Source organism: Bos javanicus, chromosome 19 (genome assembly GCF_032452875.1).
Source record: "Bos javanicus breed banteng chromosome 19, ARS-OSU_banteng_1.0, whole genome shotgun sequence".
Classification (NCBI taxonomy): Eukaryota; Metazoa; Chordata; class Mammalia; order Artiodactyla; family Bovidae; genus Bos; species Bos javanicus.
The window spans coordinates 8,661,661-8,683,275 of NC_083886.1; the positions used below are offsets into that span (position 1 = coordinate 8,661,661).

Below are 21,615 nucleotides of genomic sequence, written 5' to 3' on the forward strand. Positions count from 1 at the left end.
CTATGAGAGCCGCCCAAGGCCTCCCCTCAAGGCAGCAGGACTGTCAAGGTTTCACTTAAACTGTAAACCAAAGTTGCCCTATCGAAGGGCCAGGTGCTAATTTGGGATTTTGAGGTCGGGCAGCTTTGCCGTGGCTGACAGGGCTCTTACTATGCCCAGGGGGCTGGCTGCAGTGGGCCTCCAGAGCCTTTCAATCCATACAGACTCCTGAAGGATGGCTTTTATTTTCGGATGAACTTCCTCTGAGCCTGAGTGCCCGGAGCTGCCTGCGTACCTGAGTCAGGAAGGCCCCTCCAGGGGTGCCCAGGGGAGGGGAGTCTCCCCTCCACCCGGCGTCCAGTGACCCCTGATGGGATGGAGCCAGAGAAGTGGGGCGCGGGACAGGGAGCTGTGTGTGAAGAAGTGCCACGCCCTCCTTGCTGGAAGTCACGGAAGTGTGTACATGTGTGATCAGATGCTCATCATGTGGAATTCATCGTCTTAGCCATTTGTAAGTGGCATTAGGTACATCGCCACTGTGTTCCACCTTCACCATCATCTGTCTCCAGAACTCTTTTCCTCTCCCCAAACTGAAACTCTGTAGCCACTAAACTTTGACTCCCTCTTTCTCCTCCCTCTCTCTCTTGACAACCACCTGGCCACCTACTTGGCCTCTATGACCTTGATTACTCTAGGTACCACGTGTAAGTGGAATTAGGCAGTATTTGTCCTTCTGTGATAGAACTTGTTTCATGCAGCATAGTGTCCTCAAGGCTTATCCACACTAGAGCATATGTCAGAATTTTCTTCCTTTTAAAGGCCGAGTAATATTTCATTGTATGTATCCACCACACTTTGCTTATCTATTCTTCTGTTGATGACCAACACTTGGATTATACCTGCTGCTGCTGCTGCTAAGTCACTTCAGTCGTGTCCGACTCTATCCCACCTTTGTAGGGATAGATCCCTTGTCGGTAATGCTGCTGCGAACATGGCTGTATGTGAGTGGCAGGCCCTGCTTTCGGTTCTTCGGGATATATACTCAGAGATGAAATGGCTGAATCTTATGGTGATTCTATTTTTAATTTTTTAAGGAACTTCCATACTGCTTTCTATAGCACTTCCATCATTCTACAGTCCCACGAGCAGTACACAAGGGTTCCAGTTTCTCCATATCCATGTCAGCACTTCTTTTCATTATGTGTATATGCATTTAATGGCCATCCTAATGAGTACGAAGTGATATCTTACTGTGATTTGGGACACCAAAGATTTGTTTCTGTTTTGTGTTTGCTTTGGTAACTCTCATCCTCTTTCTAAAAAATAAAAATGCATGTAAATACCCACCAAGCAGATTACCTTTTCTTCCCTCTCCCCAAAGATAACCACTGTCTCCAAGTTGGTATGTATAAATTCCCATTATAAGCTTTACCACATATGTTTGAATCCATTAATAATTTATACTACTATTTTGTAAGTCACCTTGAATTCCATTTTTGTCTCTCTCCTCACCACCACTTTCCATATTTATTAGTTGTGTAAGGAACACAAGAAGCAGAATCCGAGACGAAGCAAAAAGGGGTAATCAAGAACAGACCACAAGTTTGGGATTGGGCAGAGTTAAACCACAGCTCTGCCACTTTCTATCTGGGTGACCTTGGTCAAGTCTCTTGACTTCCCTGACTCTTAGTGTCCTTGCTTATACACTGAGATGTTTTGAGGGCTACATGACATGACAAATATAATGCAATGTACCAGGCACACAGCAAGAACTCTTCCGGTAAGAAAGCAGAAGAGAAAGAGGTTGCCATCAATATTCTTGCCAAGCTGGGCCTCTGCCCTGCTGGCATGCACACAGAGCACCCACTGACTCTTCTTGCCCACATCTTCATGCTGCCATGAGGCAGGACAGACCATCTGCAGAAGCCCAAGATTCGCCCTTTAAGAAACTGGCGATTGAAGTTATGAGAATGAGGGTCCCCCGTCTCCCCCTCCTCACCCCATCCAGAGAGCGGCGGCAACTGGAGGAAAGTGAGGAAGGAGGAGAGGGACGCCTGAACTGTTCTGCCAAGTCACCCTACTCGGGGGAGGACATTCAGCTCAGTCCCTGAGCCTGGCTGCAGAAACTGTAATCCAATACCTTAATCCATTTCTTCTTCAAAGCGTTGCCCTGCGTGCCAGGTGGACAGAACCCGAGTGATGCTGAGCTGCCCCTGAGAAACTTGTGCAGCGGGCTGTGTCATTCAGGCTGGGAAAGAATACCCGGCAGGCTGCCTCTGACCAGGTTATCTGGACAGTTGGGGCTATGGAGTGACAGCTTCGAGGACCTAAATGTTTTGGGAATTGCACCTCTTTGGTGTTGACAGTGAACCTAGCCATTGATCCAGCCACACCCCCAGTGAGTGTTGACTGAGCCAGATGTTGTGCAAAGCTCTTTGGCTACGCAAAGGAGAATCAGATACAAGGGGAGCCTACTCTTCAGAGAGATTAGTGCTCTTCTGCCCTTTTGGAAACTCTTCTGAATCTACCTCTGCAAGAAGACAGCATGGACTGGGAGCAGTAGGGGCAGAAAGGAGAGGAAAGAGTTCCCAGAAGCACTAGATGCTAGGGTCTCAAGGGTGGCGGGTGGAAGACTCCACCATCTTCCCTTCCAAGGGCATGAGCTGAGTTCAGCCTGACATGTCATAGCAGCTGTGCCTCCCCAGAAAGAGCTGGGATCACTCAGCTACTCCCGACCCCCAGCCCAAGCTGCAGCTTCCTGGGACGGAGCCAATCTCGCCCCACCCTCTGCCTGGCCCAGGCTCGCTTGTGCTGCCAAAGACAGCAGAACTCAAGATACTGAGCTGCTAATTTGTGAGGATTCAGGCTGCTGAAGGTGTTGGTACAACAACCAGGCTGTCTCCAGTTCAGCACAGGCAAGTTCTTGGTGTGTACCAGTTAAATAATAAGGCATCTATTTTGGACAAGTTGGTCTTTTTATTTTCTAGATATCTACGAGGGACCTAGTCTATAAGAAAAGATCCACCAGGGAATTCCCTAGCTGTCCAGTGGTTAGAGCTTAGCGCTTTCACTGCCAGGCCTGGGTTCAGTCCCTGGCTGGGGAGCTACGAGCCTGCAAGCCAAGCAGCATGACCAAATAAATAAAGAAGATCAAACATAAGCCACTGCAGTCTGGATTTGCTGCATTCATTCAGAGATGGGCACAGTTTTCCCCACCACAGTCTCCATCTACGCACTACCAGGATCCGTCTGAATTGCTTTTTGTCCCCAGAAGCAATTCACAAGTTCAGGAAGTCATTCATTCACCGTAGTCATCTACGTAGGTACACCAAACACAATGCTGCTGCTGCTGCTGCTGCTGCTGCTAAGTCGCTTCAGTCGTGTCCGACTCTGTGCGACCCCATAGACGGCAGCCCACCAGGCTCCGCCGTCCCTGGGATTCTCCAGGCAAGAACACTGGAGTGGGTTGCCATTTCCTTCTCCAGTGCATGAAAGTGAAAAGTGAAAGTGAAGTCGCTCAGTCGTGTCTGACTCCTAGGTACCACAATTAGAGAGCTGAACTCCCATAAAGAGCTTGAGACTAGTAGTCAAGACAGACAAATGCCTAGAATGCCTAGAACGGATTACCATCTTGTAATCCGCAGCCTTTAAGGAAGAGCTCCTTGATGGCACAGGAGATTCAGAATCGAGAATGGAGGAGGCCATGCTTCAGCAGAATCTAGAAGGCTGCAAATGATCTTGCAAAAGAGAGAGAGTAGACAGAAACTATAATGATGAGACAGAGCAGGCGATGTGTAGAGATGTCTGAGGAGTTCCCTCAATAGAAGGTGGACAGCAGAGAGTGGGAGAGAAACAGGAAGGGAGCAGGTAGAGCACAGGTTACATCGGAAAAGGCCTCTGACGTCTTAAAGTTATCCGGAGGATAACCAAGAGATCCCTTAAAAGCTTTTGACCAACTGTAACTAATTCCATTTCTATATATGAGTTTATTTCAGCCTGTTTCTCCTTCAAGAATGCCAAGACTTTGGGAGAAATGAGAAGGGCACTTCAGTGCAGTTCAGTAGGAAGCTTCTTGCCTTGGGCAGGCCAGTCCTTTTGGCAAGCCCTCCTCTCCGTGGGAACTTGGCGAGAGATGAGGGTCTCAACAAGGACCCCCAGGGCTGTGGATGACGAAGAGGTGCTATTAGGGATAAGTCAGAGACTTCACCCATCCCCCACCCCACACCCCGTCACGGCCCTGTGGTCCCTAAAAGAGGACAAGTACCTCAAAGCTCGCCTGGCTGTCAAAATATTTAGAAAAAGCATATTGAAATCACACACAGAACAACAGGACTACCTCAGAAGTAAACGTTCATGCTGTTGAAGCAGCCTAAGCCATAAACATTTAGTCTTGAATGTAGCTGCCTCTCCTCCTGGGCTGGGGGCTTGAAAGAAAAGCAGAGTTCTATAAAATGGGATCTGCCGGGATTTTCTTACCCCTGTGGCAGGATAATTACGATGCTTCTTATTACATTTAAAGGCTCATCTGTGGTGACTCAAATCCTCCAGGAGGTGAGGGAGGCAGCTTTGCATTTTTCTCAATGTATTTTGCTGAACTGCTGCTGTAAGTCACTTTTGAAACAGCGAAGTGAAAATGAGGTTGGAGCCACAACCTTGCCTCATTACCAGCCCGCCCTCTCCCTGCCACCTCCAGGCGCTTCAAGGGCCCTTCTCCCAGCATTTTAGGGATTATCTTTGCAAGTTTAATCAAGCTTTACATTAACTAGTTAACATGGTTAAGCCTTTGTGTAAGGAGAGAAACCCTTGTCTGAAATTGTAGCGTACCAGATCCTTTTGTAACGAGGTAGGGAGGAGACCCAGGGGCCGAAGTATTGGACTTAGCTCCAACCTTATCCATCTTTCTACCATGGATGGGGAAATTTTTTAAATATATATGCATGTAAATAATTTCTAAAATTAGCTTTTTTCCTAAAAATCCTATAAATAATGAATCATATCTTAGAAAAGTCTTGTGTTGAAACACAAATACACCCACCAACCGTGCTGGTGAAGGACTGGCCACTGTCTTATATACTTTTATTTGTATTTTAATTAATGTTTACTTACAGTCTTAACTAACTGTGCTGAAGAAAAGGTTGGAAAATCATTGTGATAGGTGGGGGATGCCTGATGGGTTAGAAGGTAAGGTAGAAACCCGTTTTATAAATTTACAGAGGTTGTTTTTATAACTTTGAAGCTTCTTTTTCATTACTACGGGTATGTTTTGTGAGTTACAATAATGAAATGTCCTGTTTTTTTCCCTTAATTAAGGGCATTTTTAAATGAAGCTGGGTAACAATTCTAAGGTGAAACCTTAGATATAAGAAAAATAAAAGCAGCTGGGGGTTTCAGAGACATTGTTTGTCTTGAGAGTGATGTGAGAAAGCTTGATCAAAAGCCTCATTTTACTACAGTCATGCTCCATTATGGAGGGTGGGACTGTGTTTAGGCTGGGGGATGGGGAGTTTGAAATGAGCCCTCGCCCCGATCTGACTAGATTGTCAAAAGTCACTGGCCAGAGTAAATCTCCCTGGCCTTCTGGGTTGACACTGATGACCTCTGGAGGAAGCCAGATATGGGTCAGACTAAGGGAACATTAATGGACCAGCGAAGATTCATGCCTTAGGAAGAAGGCCCCATTGAGCCCACAGCTCTGAGCTAAGCATCCTCTCCCTACCTCCTTAGATAATCTCAGAATCAAAAATGACCTTGGGAATCGCCCTCATTTCTATGGGCCTCATTTTTCCCCATCTATAAAATGAGGGTTTAATCACTCCTACTCCAGAAGTGCCTGTTAGATGTAGATAAGAAACTATTTATAAGGCACTTGGTAAACTTCTGGAGGGCTTCCCTGGGGGCTCAGTGCTAAAGAATCCACCTGCCAAGGCTGGAGATGTGGGTTCAATCCCTAGGTCGGGAAGATGCCCTGGAGAAGGAAATGGCAACCTACTCCAGTATTCTCTGGCTGCCTGGCATATGAACTCTTAACTTCCCCAACTAGGGTTCAAACTCTGCCCCCTGCACTGGGAGTCTTAACCATTTGGCCACAGAGGAAGTCCCCGAAGGGAACAGTAATGCAGTCTAGTATTCTTGCCAAGAAAACCCATGGACAGAGGAGCCTGGCAGGCTGCAGTCCATGGGGTCGCAAGAGATTTAGCAAATAAACAACAACAAAAACTTCTGGCACGTGTTAAATTCATAGTCCTGTTTCTAAGACCGGCAGCTGGGAGAGAAACCCTCTCTTGTAGTCGCTTGGGGACTCTGTCCCCCAAACCCTCAACCGAGGTGACATCCTTCCAGTCGCCAGCCCCCACCCCAAACTCATTCCAGACTGCAGGGTTTAGATCAAGCCCGAGATTGGGCTTTGGTGCATTTTAGTCCAGTTCTGTTTTTCAGCCCAGTGGTGGGTGGTTTTGATGAGGGTATCACTTTATTTTGAAAACAATCTGATTTCTCTGTAGATGCCGGAGATGGAAGATTAAAGTGTCATGAAACAGTACCTATCACATACCTACAGGCATGCATACAAACACTCCCATCTGCACACAAAAAGCTTCTCAAACTGGCTGCTCCCTCACCTCACCACCACACAGGAGCGCTGAATCATTTAACTAACCCTGGAACAAAGATCCTCCTGGAATAGGAGTCAGCCCTGCCCTGCAGCCCAGTGCTGACTTCAAAACTCTTTTCAACATGAAGAACCTTAAATGCCATTTCCAGCTTTACTTGTGCCTGATAGTCACTTTGGGGCAAGTCGTTGCCTCTCAATGCACTGATTTTAATCTTTCGCTGACTTTTCCTTAAATGCAAAAATGTTTTATGATTGCGCTCTCTTTTTAAGCAGATTTACATACAAATGACATAAAGTGAAAAGCTCTCTCCCCTTCTCACCTCACCCACTTACCCCACTCTTCAGAGGTAATCATTACAATTAATGAGTTATATTTTAGAGATTTTCCCCTTCACATAATCCCTTCATAGAGAATAAAAACAAGGATTCTAGGGCTGAACCAGTCTAGACTTTGATCAGAATAAAGTTTTGTTTTTGTTTTCAATAGAATCTGTCTTAAAATATTGAGGGCCTATGATCACCTGGTGGCTCAGCTGTAAAGAATCTACCTGCAATGCAGCAGCTACAGGAGACCTGGGTTCAATCTCTGGGTCAGGAAGATCCCCTGGAGAAGGGCATGGCAACCCACTCCAGTATTCTTGCCTGGAGAATCCCAAGGACAGAGGAGCCTAGTGGGCTACAGTCCATGGGGTTGCAAAGAGTCAGACACGACTGAAAAGACTTAGCAAAAAATGATCGCCATATTCTTTCAAGTATTTCTAAACTCAAGTATAAGTTCAAATTGGATTTTTAAACTGCTTGAGACCCTTGATGGCCCATGATAAGCCCCCAGTCTTCCAGCCATTAGTCCTCAAACCCCAGCACTTGCCCTGGTCAGCTTGTTACAGAATTTGGACCATGTTCCCTCCTCACACTGCCCCAAGTGTCATCCAGCCCATGCCCCCTCCTCACTCAGCCTGAGGAGTGGCCCTTTGGTCACTGGACATTAGATTTCCTAAAAGGTTTTTTTGGATCCTCCACCCGCACTACAACATTTCTGTGCTTCATCATGGCACTTGACATCCTGACTTGTAATCTCGCATTTATTTTTCTTTATTTTCCCAATAGTCTTTGAAAGTATCCGCAATCAGGGTACCTGCCTGGTGACTACATGGAGAAATAAGACCTGGATGATAGCAGGTAGATATAGCAAATCATTCCAAGTCTGCATGGATGCTTGGCTGGTGAGGAGACAGAGGTAAGGGCTAGGAAAAAATTCAGAGATGTGAGACTTCTGCGTTTAGGCAGAAACAGTGGCTGGAACCTGTGAATCACCCTACTCACATAGCAGTGGTTTTCACTGTATTTTTCACTCCATTGAGTTCCTGTCTCCTTGTTATCTTGAGTCTTTGAGGGGATAAGGGAGGCTAGACCATATTATCTCAATAAACATCTATCGAGGCAGCAGGATGAGAGGATGTGAGGGAGATGTGAGCTTAAACTGAGATGGGTGCTTGTGTGTCTGATGGGGGAGGGCTGTGTGTAAATTCCTCATGGTAGGTGGCTAAGAGGGACTGTCTCCAGGAACCCTTACAGCCTGGGGAGCAAAGGAGGGCCGGCGGGGGTGGGGGGTGGGGGCCATGGGGAGCATGCGTGGTGTGCGTGTGCGCGCGCATGGATGTGCACGCGCATGGATGTGCACCCTGGTCTGTCTGCGTGCACTGTCTGTGTGTGTTGTGATGGGGGAGGTGCACGCCTCAGCAGATGTATCAGTGTCTCTAAAGTGTGCACTCGTGTGGATTCTTAAGGGAGAATAATGGCAAGAGGGAAGCAAGTTCTAGAACAACTGGGGTTTTAGTTTCTGTTATCGGTGACAGTTGCCTGTTCACAGAACAGCATTTCCCTCCTTCACTTTCCTGTGCTGCCCCTGCTGTAGGGGTGGCATTCCATTCATTTCCCTTTTGAAATTTTGGGTCGCCTGTGGTAGAAGTCCACAACTCAGAACCAAGTGGTGTTTGATTTTTAAAGGTATTTGTGTATGTGTGTGTGTATTTAGAGAGGGAATGTGTGTGTGCGTGCGTGTGTGCGTGTGTGAGCACACAACACAGTGAACCGAGAGAAACGATAAAACAAGATTTCCTTTCCAGATAAAAGCCTCGAGTCCAGAGAGGCCCAGACCCCAGCCCTGCAAAGCCAAAGGCCGAGGCAGACCCAGCGCGAGCCGGGCCGAGGCCGCGGCGTCTCCCCCGCCCGCCCCAGGCCCCCCACGCCAGTGCAGGCTAAACACGAGGAGGCTGCTGTCTCCAGGGCTGGGAGAGAGGCGCCCTCGTTAAAACTCAGATAAACAGTTTATCAGGAGATGAATGAACCACCGGGCTCCAGAGGCGCTCCCCTTCCCCAGCGGAGCCGGGCGGGGCGGGGGCACGGAAGCCAGGCTGGGAAGGGAGGCTCGGTCAGGGCCCAGCGACCTCTCGCTGCCTCCCTCGGCCTTTGCTTTAGCTTTGCCTCTCTCTCTGCAAACGCACTGCCCATCTATTTATCCGTTCTCCGGCGCCCCCGCCCCGCCCCCCGCAGCCCACAATCTGGACTCCCCTTCCCCTCCTCATCTCCTCTTTCTCGCCTCCCACCCCTCCCCCCTTCCTATGCTGCTGAGAACTCCTCTGCTGTCGCCAGCATCTCATCACCGAAATAATCACGCTCAAAATATTAGACTGCATGGCCAAGCTGCACTGGCCCCCACCCTGGTTGTGGGTCCTGAACTGGCCAGGGTTCCCCCGGCCTCCTGCAGTCTACCTGGTGCCCACCAATCTCCCAACCTACAAGCCTTGTGGCTGACTTGTCTTCATTTTGCTCAGTTGGGTCAAGCCCAAAGATGCCATCTGGGGTCTCACTAAGAGTAAGCCCATAAAATTCAACAAGTAGGGGACCGAAAAGACAATCAGAATCAGAGTGACAAATTTTGTGCCTGGGACGATGCGGGGCCTAAAAGAGGGTTGTTGACACGCCTTGTCCTCTGCGGTGCCTCCTGTCCCTTGACCCCTCTGTGTCACGGGGCCTCAGAGAGGTGCAGTGACTCACCCAGGGTCACAGAGCTGGCAGGTGGCTGGTTTTCCAAAGTCAAGCCCCACATCCTCTGCATGTCACCCACAGCTTCATCGGGGCTACGCTTCCAGGGCCAAAAAATAGAATAAAACAAGGTTATTGAATTTTTTTTGCGAATCAGCTGAAAATAAGAAAAGACGCATAAGTTAAGTGTCCTCGGGGTCCTGCTGCCTTGACCTGGAGTTGCCAAAGCCATTGTTCAGAAGGCTGCCTCAGTCTCCCTTGACCAGAGCACTTGACAGGGATAGAATCTTGGGAAGCAGATCTCCAAGAATGGACCTGCAGTCACGCTGTTGACGAGACTCTTCCCACATAGGCTGCCAAGGCCCAGGGCCCTGGCCAATCCCACTAATGTTCACCTGCTCCCCTTCCCACCCCAGGATGTGATCAGCAAACTGATAACCATCCCTCCTTCGGCTAATCTCCCCACCACTCACAGCTTCTTTTTAAATAAACATATCCACTTTGTCCCCCTTGGCAAGCTCCTTCTTAAATAGAGCCATGGAAATGGGTCAGCTGTTGAGTCCCCCTCAAGAAATCCTAGCTCCCCGCCCCCTAAGCTCCTGAAGGCCAGGAGCCATGGAGAACAGCTCAGCTGCACATGCTGAGTGGACAGAAGGCAGGCCTGACAGTGCTGGGGGTGATTCCAACAGAAGCACAGGCCCTTCAAGGCCCTCTGGCTCAAATCAGAGATGGCCAGTCAAGGGCGGTGGGGTTCCCAGAAGAACTAATATATGTTGGAAGTCTATCATCCACTGTTTACTCTGCCGTGGGTACTGAGCTAAGCACAGCCTCCTTTATTGCTATAAAGGATACAGAACACAGTCCTGAGAGGGGTGTGTGATCCCCGTCCCACAGAGGAGGAAATGGAAGTTTGGAGTTAAGATGCCCATGTTGAGAAGGTAGCCCAGCTGGTGAGTGGCAGGACCAGAATTCTAACTGAGATCCACCTGGTGTGAAGGTTGTCTTTATGCTGAGTTTCTCTGTTTATGACAGTTACTGTCCCATTCCCCACACCCCAGCTCTTTTGGCCGTCCCTGATATGGTGTGCTTCCCTTTTTTATGCAAACTCAGATCTCCTCCTCAATCTACTCAGACAAATATATCCTTTTTCTTCATCAAGCCCAGCTACAGTTCAGCTCACTATTAAGGTATTAGTAGTACTTAGTGGAGAAGGAGATGGCACCCCACTCCAGTACTCTCGCCTGGAGAATCCCATGAACAGATGAGCCTGGTGGGCTGCAGTCCATGGGGTCGCTGAGAGTCGGATACGACTGAGCGACTTCACTTTCACTTTTCACTTTCATGCATTGGAGAAGGAAATGGCAACCCACTCCAGTATTCTTGCTTGGAGAATCTCAGGGACCGGGGAGCCTGGTGGGCTGCCGTCTATGGGGTCGCACAGAGTCGGACACGACTGAAGTGACTTAGCAGCAGCAGCAGCAGCAGCGTCTGGTAAACAGCATGCCCAGATTCACCCAGTACCTAAGTATATGGGCTATGCTAGTGTGGCAGGGAGTGGGGATGTGATTGCAGGCGCCCCAAGTGGGGCATTTCAGAACTCCACATTGAAAAAGAGGAAGTGTGGTTTGAACAGACCATAGCTTATAATTGTTTCGACTTTTGGGTCATCATGAAAGTGAAAGTGAAGTTGCTCAGTCATGTCCGACTCTTTGGGAACCCATGGACTGTAGTCTGCCAGGCTCCTCTGTCCATGGAATTCTCCAGGCAAGAATACTGGAGTGGGTTGCCATTTCCTTCTCCAGGGGACCTTCCTGACCCGGGATCGAACCCGGGTCTCCTGCATTGCAGGCAGATTCTTTACCATCTGAACCACCAGGGAATCATCATAATGTACTATAAAATTTCAAACATTCAGAAGATAGCATGAAATTGCAATATTTACCAAAAGTGGGCATGAGTGTTTTAAAAGATTGCAAAACACTAGTCTTATGCTCTTAGGGGAATTTAGAGATTTTTTTTCCCACGCTCTGCTAAAGTTTTCTTCATACACTTATCATATCCCCCTTCCCTGGACTGCAAACATCTTGGATGGTAGCAATTGATTGTGAGTTCCTTCTCTCCTTTGTGTTTCCTCTCCAGAGTCTTCACCCGGTGGACATTCTATAAACAGGTCACCCAATCTATTGTCTGACATGGATTGTTTTCATTCTACCCCATCTAAATAAAGGACTGAAGGATCTGGGCTGCTTTTCAAACAAAAACAGGTGATTTGAAGGAAAGGAGAAGAGATCAATGGAAGAGAAGACAGCACAAGAGAACGTCACTAACAGGAACCCGCCATCTCGGGAAAGCTGGGCTACAATTTAACCTTTTGAACTCTTTACTGAAAAATTATTCTCTTAGTTAATTCACAGCAGTGGCAGAACTGTTCTGGAACATTTAATCTTCCTAAGAAAACAAACCAGTGCCAAGCCCCCTAAAGCACATCAAAAAGAAAGGAGTGCGGTTTAAGAGCCCTACTGTGTGCGAGGTTCTAGTCCCACCTTATTTCAGAATCAATCCAATTCACGCAACCGATTGGTTGTTTTTATCTCCTGTATTCATCAAAGCAAGATTTCCTTGTAGGCAGTACCTTGATTGTCTAATTCTAGATACTGTCTGGACCTGAAAGTTTAAGGAACTGTTTTTGGCTGAAACTAGCCATCCCTCCCAATTGCTGGGGTTTTCCAGAAATACTGTGCCTCGGAACAAAGTGTGTTTCCTTAGATGATAAACTTCTGTGTGTTTCCTGGGGGTGGGGGTGGGGTGGGGTGGGGTGGGAGGGAAGCCGCACAGGTTGAAAGGAAAAAAACAGGTCTTTGGGGAAAGAAACTGGAGTGATTCAGGCTGTCAAAACCAGACTTCTAACTCCACTCCGTGGAACGCTGTGAATACTTGAGTCTTCCACACCGAGTCTCTGTTCTCCAGCTTTTTCCAGACTCCAATCACAGCCCCTCAAAGGAACCTGAGTTTGAGTGTTCAAGCTTGGATTCAGCCCCTCATTCAAGGAAAAAAATGACCAGAAGTGTCATTTCAATATCCACCTCCATAAGAGACAGACTTCTGGAAGAGAAGGCATCATGGAGGTTTATTCAGAACCACGGAAAGGCAGATCGGAAGAGTCGTGTGGTTATGTCGCTAACGCAGAAAGTAAGGTGTGCGGTGCTACAACAGTGGCTCATCCGAGGTTAACACAGTCCCAGCAGGGCGGACCCCTGCCAGGACTCAGGTGCCCTGCCGCCAGTTCCTCTTCGAAAGAACGGAACAGACTCACTCGTCAGCGCGCACGCACACACACGCACATCAGCACGTCCACGTCCACACAACGACGCGGACACTGAAACAAACCGAGTAGGGCCAAGTGGACAGCAAACAAATCCACCTCTCCGGGCCCCCCCTCCAGCTCCGGGTGCAGGGCTCGCCGAGGGCCGGCAGAGGGCGCGCCGCCCCCAGGGAGCCGAGACGCGGCCGCGCGGAGCCGGGAGGGCGAGGGGAGCCCCTGAAGCCGGACGCGCCCCTCCAGCTCGGCCACTCAGGGTGCAGGGCCCGGCCGAGGGGACGGGGAGGGTGAGGAGCGGACCCCCTTGAGGGCCCGGGTAACACACGGGCCGGAGGCTTCCTAGGAATTGCATCACGCTGCGCAACGCTGCGGCTCCTGGAGTCCTCCGGCGCAAAGTGTGTGTGTGTGTGTCTGTGTGTGAGTGTGTGTGTCTGTGCGCGCGCGTTGGGGGGAGGGGGAGGGGACTTAGACCGAGCCCGGGAGAGAAGAAGGCGAGACGCGCCCCGGGAAAAAGCTCCCTGCACATGGAGACATTCCTTGCACCGAACTACACCGAGAAGCGAGCCCCCAGCACCGCCCCGCAGCTCCCCTCCCGGGGCAGAGTACCCAGCTAGTGAGGATCTTCCCACCCCCGCCTCGACCACCCCCCAAAACCGGCCCTGCACCCTCCAGCCCGGTTCCAGCGCAGCCGCGAGCCTTCCCCGGGACTGGCCCTGGCGGGGCGCCTAGAGCCCCAGTTGCATTGCTCCAGGAGAAAGGAGGGGGGCGGTGCATTTTGCCGGAGGAGGAGAAGGGGGGTGGGTGGTGGGGGAGAGAGAAAATTGCGCGGAGACCTGCCAAGCGCCACCGCCGCCGCCGCCGCCGCCTGTGAGCTCCGGCGGGCAGCCGGGCTGTCGGCTTCCCGGGGCATCTGGGTCCGGCGGGGCACAGCCCGGGCGCTTTCGAAGCCGCCGCCGCCGCCTCCGCGGCGAGTGCAGGCGGCTTCCCCCGGAGCCTGTGCGGCTCCGGCTCCTCGGGGGTGGAGAAGTGGGGGGTGGGGTTGTTGTTTGGGGGGAAGAAGGGGGAGGGGGCAACGCCGAGAGAGTCAGTGGTTTCCATGGTGATGGAGCTGAAAGTGCAGGAAATTTAAAGGCTTGGACCCTGCGAGACAGACAAACCGGTGCCAACGTGCGCGGACGCCGCCGCCGCCGCCGCCGCCGCCGCCGCTGGAGTCCGCCGGGCAGAGCCGGCCGCCGAGCCCCGAGCGGGCGGAGGGAAGTGCCCCGAGGACCGGCCCGAGCCGCGGCGCTGCCCCGAGCGGCCGGACGACGAGCTGCGGGAGAAGGAGGCGGGGAGAGCGGCCAGTCCACGCGCCCCGCGCCGCCGCCGGCCCGGGAAAGCAGCGAGCAGCCGGCGCCCCCCGCGCCCGCGGTCGCCCTGGAGTGGTTTCGGATGCCCCGCCGCGGCCGCCTGCCCGCGTAGAGCCGGGAGGAGAGTGGCGGCCCGCTTGCGCGCCTCCTTTCCGCCCGGGTGGGAGCCGGCGCCGCGCGAAGGGCTCTGCGGGCGACTCATGCTGCCGGCCCTGCGCCTGCCCAGCCTCGGGTGAGCCGCCTCCGGAGAGACGGGGGAGCGCGGCGGCGCCGCGGGCTCGGCGTGCTCTCCTCCGGGGACGCGGGACGAAGCAGCAGCCCCGGGCGCGCGCCGGAGGCATGGAGCGCTGCCCCAGCCTGGGGGTCACCCTCTACGCCCTGGTGGTGGTCCTGGGGCTGCGGGTGGCACCGGCCGGCGGCCAGCACTATCTCCACATCCGCCCGGCTCCCAGCGACAACCTGCCCCTGGTGGACCTCATCGAACACCCGGACCCTATCTTTGACCCCAAGGAGAAGGATCTGAACGAGACGCTGCTGCGCTCGCTGCTCGGGGGCCACTACGACCCGGGTTTCATGGCCACCTCGCCCCCCGAGGACCGGCCGGGCGGGGGCGGGGTGGCGGCCGGGGGCGCCGAGGACCTAGCCGAGCTGGACCAGCTGCTGCGGCAGCGGCCGTCGGGGGCCATGCCGAGCGAGATCAAAGCGCTGGAGTTCTCCGAGGGCTTGGCCCCAGGCAAGAAGCAGCGCCTGAGCAAGAAGCTGCGGAGGAAGTTACAGATGTGGCTGTGGTCGCAGACCTTCTGCCCGGTGCTGTACGCGTGGAACGACCTGGGCAGCCGCTTCTGGCCGCGCTACGTGAAGGTGGGCAGCTGTTTCAGCAAGCGCTCGTGCTCGGTGCCCGAGGGCATGGTGTGCAAGCCGTCCAAGTCCGTGCACCTCACGGTGCTGCGGTGGCGCTGTCAGCGGCGCGGGGGCCAGCGCTGCGGCTGGATTCCCATCCAGTACCCCATCATTTCCGAGTGCAAGTGCTCATGCTAGAACTCAGGGCCCCCCGCCCGCACCCGGACACTTGATCGATCCCCACCGACGCCCCCCGCACGGTCTCCAACCAGTTCCACCACCCTCTCGCGAGGGGATTCAATGAACTTTTATTTTATTTTATTTTTTTTTTTTTGCTACAGAGACCTAGCTTTCTGGTTCATGTAATGCACTGTTTAACTGTGTAGGAATGTATATCTGTGTGTATATACGGTCCCAGTTTTAATTTACTTATTAAAAGGTCAGTATTATACGTTAAAAGTTACCGGCTTCTACTGTATTTTTAAAAAAATTTTAAGCAAAAGGAAAAAACGAACAGAGAAAAGAGAGACTTATTCTGGTTGTTGCTAATAATGTTAACCTGCTATTTATATTACAGTGCCCTTCGCATGGCGAAGCAGGGGAGGGGGGGAAAGTTATTTTTTCTTAAAGTACAAAGAGAGGGGAGAACTTTTGTAGAGGGACTTTTAAAAAGCTATTTTCCATTCTTCGGAAAGTGTTTTGGTTTTCCTTGGACCTCGAAGAAGCTATAGAGTTCAATGTTATTTTACAGTTATTGTAAATATAGAGAACAAATGGAATGACTAATCATTGTAAATTAAGAGTATCTGCTATTTATTCTTTATAATATCCCGTGTAGTAAATGAGAAAGAAGTGCAGAGCAGGATTAAAGAAAACCACTAAAACCGACTGCGCTCCACACTGCGATTCTCTGTGTTGGTGATTGATGGGGGGTTGGGGGTGGGAGGGGCGGGTAGGGGGTGCCGCTGTGCTTACGCTGCCTGTTGGGAGAAGGGGCTCATCCCTTCTTCTGGGGTGATGGAAGTGACCGCTCAGTTTTTCATGGGGGGGGGGGCTATTCTCAAACTCCTCACTTGAGCATCACGTGGCCTCCTCCCAGTCTCCCAGCCTTTTCTCCCTATGTCACCAAAGCTCGGGCCCATCATGACCTCGACACCCAGCCGGCCCCCTGGAGCTGACCCCAGGCTGGGCCGAGGGGCGGGGGTGGGGGGGGGGGGAGGGTGGGCGGCCGCTTTGTCCTGCCTGACAGGCCCTTCACAATGGGGACACGTGTCTTTCACACCTACCCTGGGGGCGGAGTGCCGCTGAAACTTGACCCCCGAGGAATGGGGGGGTGGAGGAGGGAGATCAGAGCGCGCCCACCCAGATCCCGCCACCCCTCCCGCTTCGCACATCTCCCCCCGCCACCCCTCCAGCAACCCGCCCGCGTTAACCCTTTGCACTCCCGGAAGCTATGGGGAGGCGATCCCTTGGAATCTACACTCACAGCCTCCAGGGTCCTGCAGGTCTGAGGCCCCGAAATCCAGGCCCTCGGCCAGAATTACGGGGGATAGCTGGGAGATTTGACACTCACCTCCTCCTCCCTCCTCTGAGACCTAAGAAGGGCTCAGAGGAGTCCGAATTTGGGTGAAAAGACGTCACCCCCGGGGATCTGCAGCTGGGCACCGGGTTTGCCCCCCTCTGGACACTTACTCCACATGGGGGTGGGATAGGGAGGCGAAATCGGAGTCAGATCTTTGAGCGTGTGGGTTCCATAGTGGGCAACAGGCCTGTGACCTCTTAAAGGGACGTGCAAAACATGTCCCCCACCCCACCCCTCGAGAAGCCAGCGTCCCGAGGCCGGCTCGGGACTCGCGCGCGTCCCTGCGCCTCAGCCCGCGGTGGCGCCCATCCGCGCCGCTCCACGTGGGCCGGCTTCCTGACACCGCTCAGCACTCCTTTTATTTATCTTGGACTCCGCAGTCGCTCTCCTGTGCTCCCTCCCCACCCCCTGGCCACCTCCCCGCGCCTCCCTCCCGGCGTCCCGCCCCCCAGGCCGGAGTCCCGGGGAATCTATGCTAATTATTTCAAACCTGCGCTGGTCCCCGGCGCAGCCGCCGAGCCCCCGGCCCCGCCCGCCCCGTCCCTCCAGCCGGGCGCTTTCTTCCCTCCCGACGCAGCCTCGGTGGCTCCTCGTTTCAATAGCCTGGCTCGGGAGCCGGACCCCCTCCCCGGCGCTGCCTCCGTCAGCCGTGGGACAGACGTTAGGGTATTCATTAACTGAGAGCAGAGGAATAACGGCATTATTCCCCCCAGAGAGGGCACCCTGCCCCCGCGACTATCTGAGGCTTCATTGTAAAAGGATTAAAAGTTAAAGACCTCCATCTTATGATTCTTTCATTTAATCTTCCTGGCGCCTGGGAGACATGCTCGATGGATGATGGCTTTTAAAATATTCCTAATGTCGGCTACCTTAAGACTCCAAGCCCGGCAAACAAACGTAATTTATTTCCAGAAGAAAGGGGATATTGAGATGTTTAAGTTTATGAACCGCCGTCCCCATGTATATTTGTTAAGTTCTGACAAATACCCAAATAATGTTAAAATCAGCCATTCATCACTTATGAATTTATGCAAAACTTTCTGTGCCCCGGGCCAATATTTTTTTAGACAGAATTTCTCTTGCACAGGGCGGGGGAGGTGGGGCGGGGGGGAAGAGGAGGGGGCTTACGGGGCGGGGGGAGCCGAAAGCAAGAATTTTCATGCCTGGTAAACACGCGAATTATGCGAAGAGAGTTATTCCCAGCTGGGCGGGCAGCCAAAACTCGGAGAGCGCGCCGAGGCCAGCGCCCCCGCCCCCACGTTGGCAATGTCATTGGATTACAATGCGAGGTCTTCCCCTCGCGACGCCCCCTCCTCCCTCCGCCCTCAGGCCCGCCTGCCCCTCCTCCCCACCCCTGCCCACTTGGAAAACCCGCTCGCAGCCGGCGAGCTTCTCGGCTTTCAGAGCGGGAGTCCGCGGGAGCTAGGAGGACCCGGGCTGCAGACGTGACCAGCAACAGACAGACCCCTGGACAGACAGAACCAAAGGGCAGACCCGCAGGGGTTCCGGACCAGCAGAGAAGATCCAGCAGAACCCAGCCAGCCCCACAAGAGAGAGAAGGCGGTGCTGGCTCCTGGAACCTTGTGACTAACGCACAGCCGGTTACGTCTCCATTATTATTAATGTTGATAATACTAATAATAGCATCAACGCGGAAAGGAGTAGAGAGCTCTGGGCAGAGAGGCCAGAAACTGTCCTCTGCGGTCACCTCGTGCCTACCTCCTGTAAGAAGGAAAATTGATCTCGGTGTCTTCTGAGGCTTTGACAGCCCGTGTCTATGAATTTATGCAGCTGCTGAGGGACCACGCCCCCCCCCCCCCCCGCCAGAATGGAGATTTATCACTATTACTGATGCAGACACTTCTACTTTTTCAAAATCCTGGAAGAGAATGGCAAGGTTTCCCAGCACCCTAGTCCTCCTGCCCCGATTGCCCAAATTCACTGATCAACCCTCTTCTGTTTTCAACTCTTCCCTTTTTTCCCTTCCTTCCCCCTTCCAGCACCCCCACACTTGACGCACAAGCACACCGAGGCCAAATGTCCACGGAAAGCCAGCCCCCTTAGGGGAGGGCCCTCTGGCCCCTGGAGTCTGGGAATGGGATCTGGTTCCCTGTTGAGATGGAGAAGGCCAGGGGTCCATTATCAGTCTTGCTTCTGAGACTCCTGGGAAAGGGGCTTGAAGTTTGGTGGCAGCTGCAGGGGGAGGCTGGCTGTGCATTAAGAGCTCTTAGCTGTGCTGGACGTGGACAGCAGGCGGAGGGCCCAGCCCATACTGGTATTTTGAAGGGGTGATTCATCCTTTTTCTTTAATGCTTTTGGAATGCCCAAGCTGGAGGGGAGCTTAGATTCCAATGCCCACTCCTCGATTTACAGATGAGAAGACTGAGACCTCAGGGGGGGCTTGCTGAAGATCACACAGATTAATCTAGCTGAGGGTGACTCGGTCTCCATGGCGCCTCTTCACTGTTCTCTTCCCCCCTCCCCAATTTTTATGTATTGGTGGGGGAGGGGTGTGAGAGAGCGTTCTGTCCAATATTGCCATAATTGTAACTGATCATCAGGAAGGTGATCAACCATCCTGTTGCATCTGTTCAGCGAACAGTTATTAATGGCTTGCCATGTGCCAAGAGCTGAGCTAGGCCCTTTATACACATTCTCATCTGAAGTCTTTAGTTTCCAAATAAGGAAATTGGAGCTCAGAAAGTTGAAGCGTTTCACCCAAAGTGATACAGTCAGTGGCACGGTGATGGCTCAAAAATCTGAGCTTATGCTAAAGCCTACATTTCCTCTGAATACCCCTCCCTGATCCAAGTACACATACACCTGGCTTGGAAGACGCCGCCTGCTACATTACATGGTAAAGAACCTACTCCTGCATTGAGTTGAGCTGTCCAGGCTCAACTCAAGCTCTGCAAGGATCCATGCCTGGGACAACACACAGGACATTTTTGTGTACCCTGTTAGGTGCCAGGACCTCTCTCACTCACCCCCTCCCCAAAATAAGGAGTGGAGGTAAGAAAGAACCGGGTATGCGCTGAAAGAGGAGCTAAACAAATCAGCAGATGAACCTGGGCCAGAGAGAGGAGGTGGGCTCCCTGCTGGCCTGGGCAACCAGAGGAGGCATCTGACTCACAAGGACAATTGATTGCGGACCTACTGAGGTGAGGCCATGAGAGGAAAGGGCATTTAGATGGAAAAGGCAGCATGCATAAGCAAAGACATATTGCTGGAAAAGTGTCTGCATGTATGGGAAACAGCTCAAACTTCAGTGTAGGATGGATCCACCCCAAGTGAGAGCAGACAGTGAGGTCTGAAAAGCAGGCTGAAGCCTAATGATGAAGAACCTTGAATGCCAACTAAGGGCACAAAACACTATTGCTCAGGCAATAGGGAGCCATGAGGCACTCTTGAGTAGGGCAGTGACGCCATTAGCACCCTGCAGCAAAAGAATTATTTATTCACTCAGCAGTTTTTGAGCGCTGTTGTGGTTATTGTGTGCATGCTAAGTCACTTCAGTGTGTCCAACTTTGCAACCCTATGGCCCGCAGCCCTCCAGGCTCCTCTGTACGTGGGAGTCCCCAGGAAAGAATATTGGAGTATGTTGCCATTTCCTTCTCTAGGGGATCTTCCCAACCCAGGGACCGAACCTGTGTCTCCAGCATCTCTTGTATTGGCGGGTAGGTTCTTTACCACAAGTGCCACCTGGGAAGCCCATTTTGGTTATTACTGATATGTAATGAGCTACACCAAAACTGACAGTCTTCGAACAACCATTTTATTTTGCTCATGATTCTATGGGTCGGGACTTTGGGAAGGCCTCAGCTGGGCAGTTCATCTCTGACACTCATGGAGTCATCGGAATGCGGGAGGGTCCACTCCCAAACGGCTTCACCTCTCTGGGGGCTGGGAGCTCCACTGGCCTGCTGAGCAACACTCCTACAACTGACTTCTCCATGTGGCTTGGGTTTTCTCACAGCCTGGTGGCTTCAGAATAATTGGACTTTGTACATGGTAGCCCATGGCTCTAAGAGAAGGTGTTCCAAGAGATCTAAATGGAAGCTGCAAGACTTCTTATGAAATTGTCTCAAAAGTCCCAGGACCTTGTTTCTGCCACAGTCTATGGTTAAGCAAGTGTTGTCTAACACCAGCACAGATTCCAAGGGAAGGGAATTAGACATCAGTTCAGTTCAGTTCAGTTGCTCAGTCGTGTCTGACTCTTTGTGAGCCCATGAATTGCAGCACGCCAGGCCTCCCTGTCCATCACCATCTCCTGGAGTTCACTCAGACTCACGTCCATCAAGTTGGTGATGCCATCCAGCCATCTCATCCTCTGTCGCCCCCTTCTCCTCCTGCCCCCAATCCCTCCCAACATCAGTCTTTTCCAATGAGTCAACTCTTCTCATGAGGTGGCCAAAGTACTGGAGTTTCAGCTTTAGCATCATTCCTTCCAAAGAAATCCCAGGGCTGATCTCCTTCAGAATGGACTGGTTGAATCTCCTTGCAGTCCAAGGGACTCTCAAGAGTCTTCTCCAACACCACAGTTCAAAAGCATCAATTCTTCGGCACTCAGCTTTCTTCACAGTCCAACTCTCACATCCATACATGACCACTGGAAAAACCATAGCCTTGACTAGATGGACCTTTGTTGGCAAAGTAATGTCTATGCTTTTGAATATGCTATCTAGGTTGGTCATAGCTTTCCTTCCAAGGAGTAAGCGTCTTTTAATTTCATGAACATCACTGCTCAGTAGAAACAATAACAAAGAATCGGGGGCTGTCTTTAATCTACCATAATCACTTTCTATCGGCTAAACTCTGTGTTGTATGCCCCAGACACAGGAGACTGTGTGTTCAAATTAAGAGACTGTCATTTTCAAATTAAGTTTGGTGC

The 21,615-nt window shown here is 51.9% G+C and overlaps 1 protein-coding gene across 1 annotated transcript; it reads left to right on the forward strand.

Moving 5' to 3' along the window:
- Positions 1-14,039: 14,039 nt before the first annotated feature.
- Positions 14,040-16,030, forward strand: NOG (noggin). Its single transcript, XM_061390029.1, has one exon. It carries the CDS (start codon positions 14,642-14,644, stop codon positions 15,338-15,340), a length of 699 nt encoding a protein of 232 aa, XP_061246013.1. The 5' UTR covers positions 14,040-14,641; the 3' UTR covers positions 15,341-16,030.
- The last annotated feature ends 5,585 nt before the right edge of the window (positions 16,031-21,615 follow it).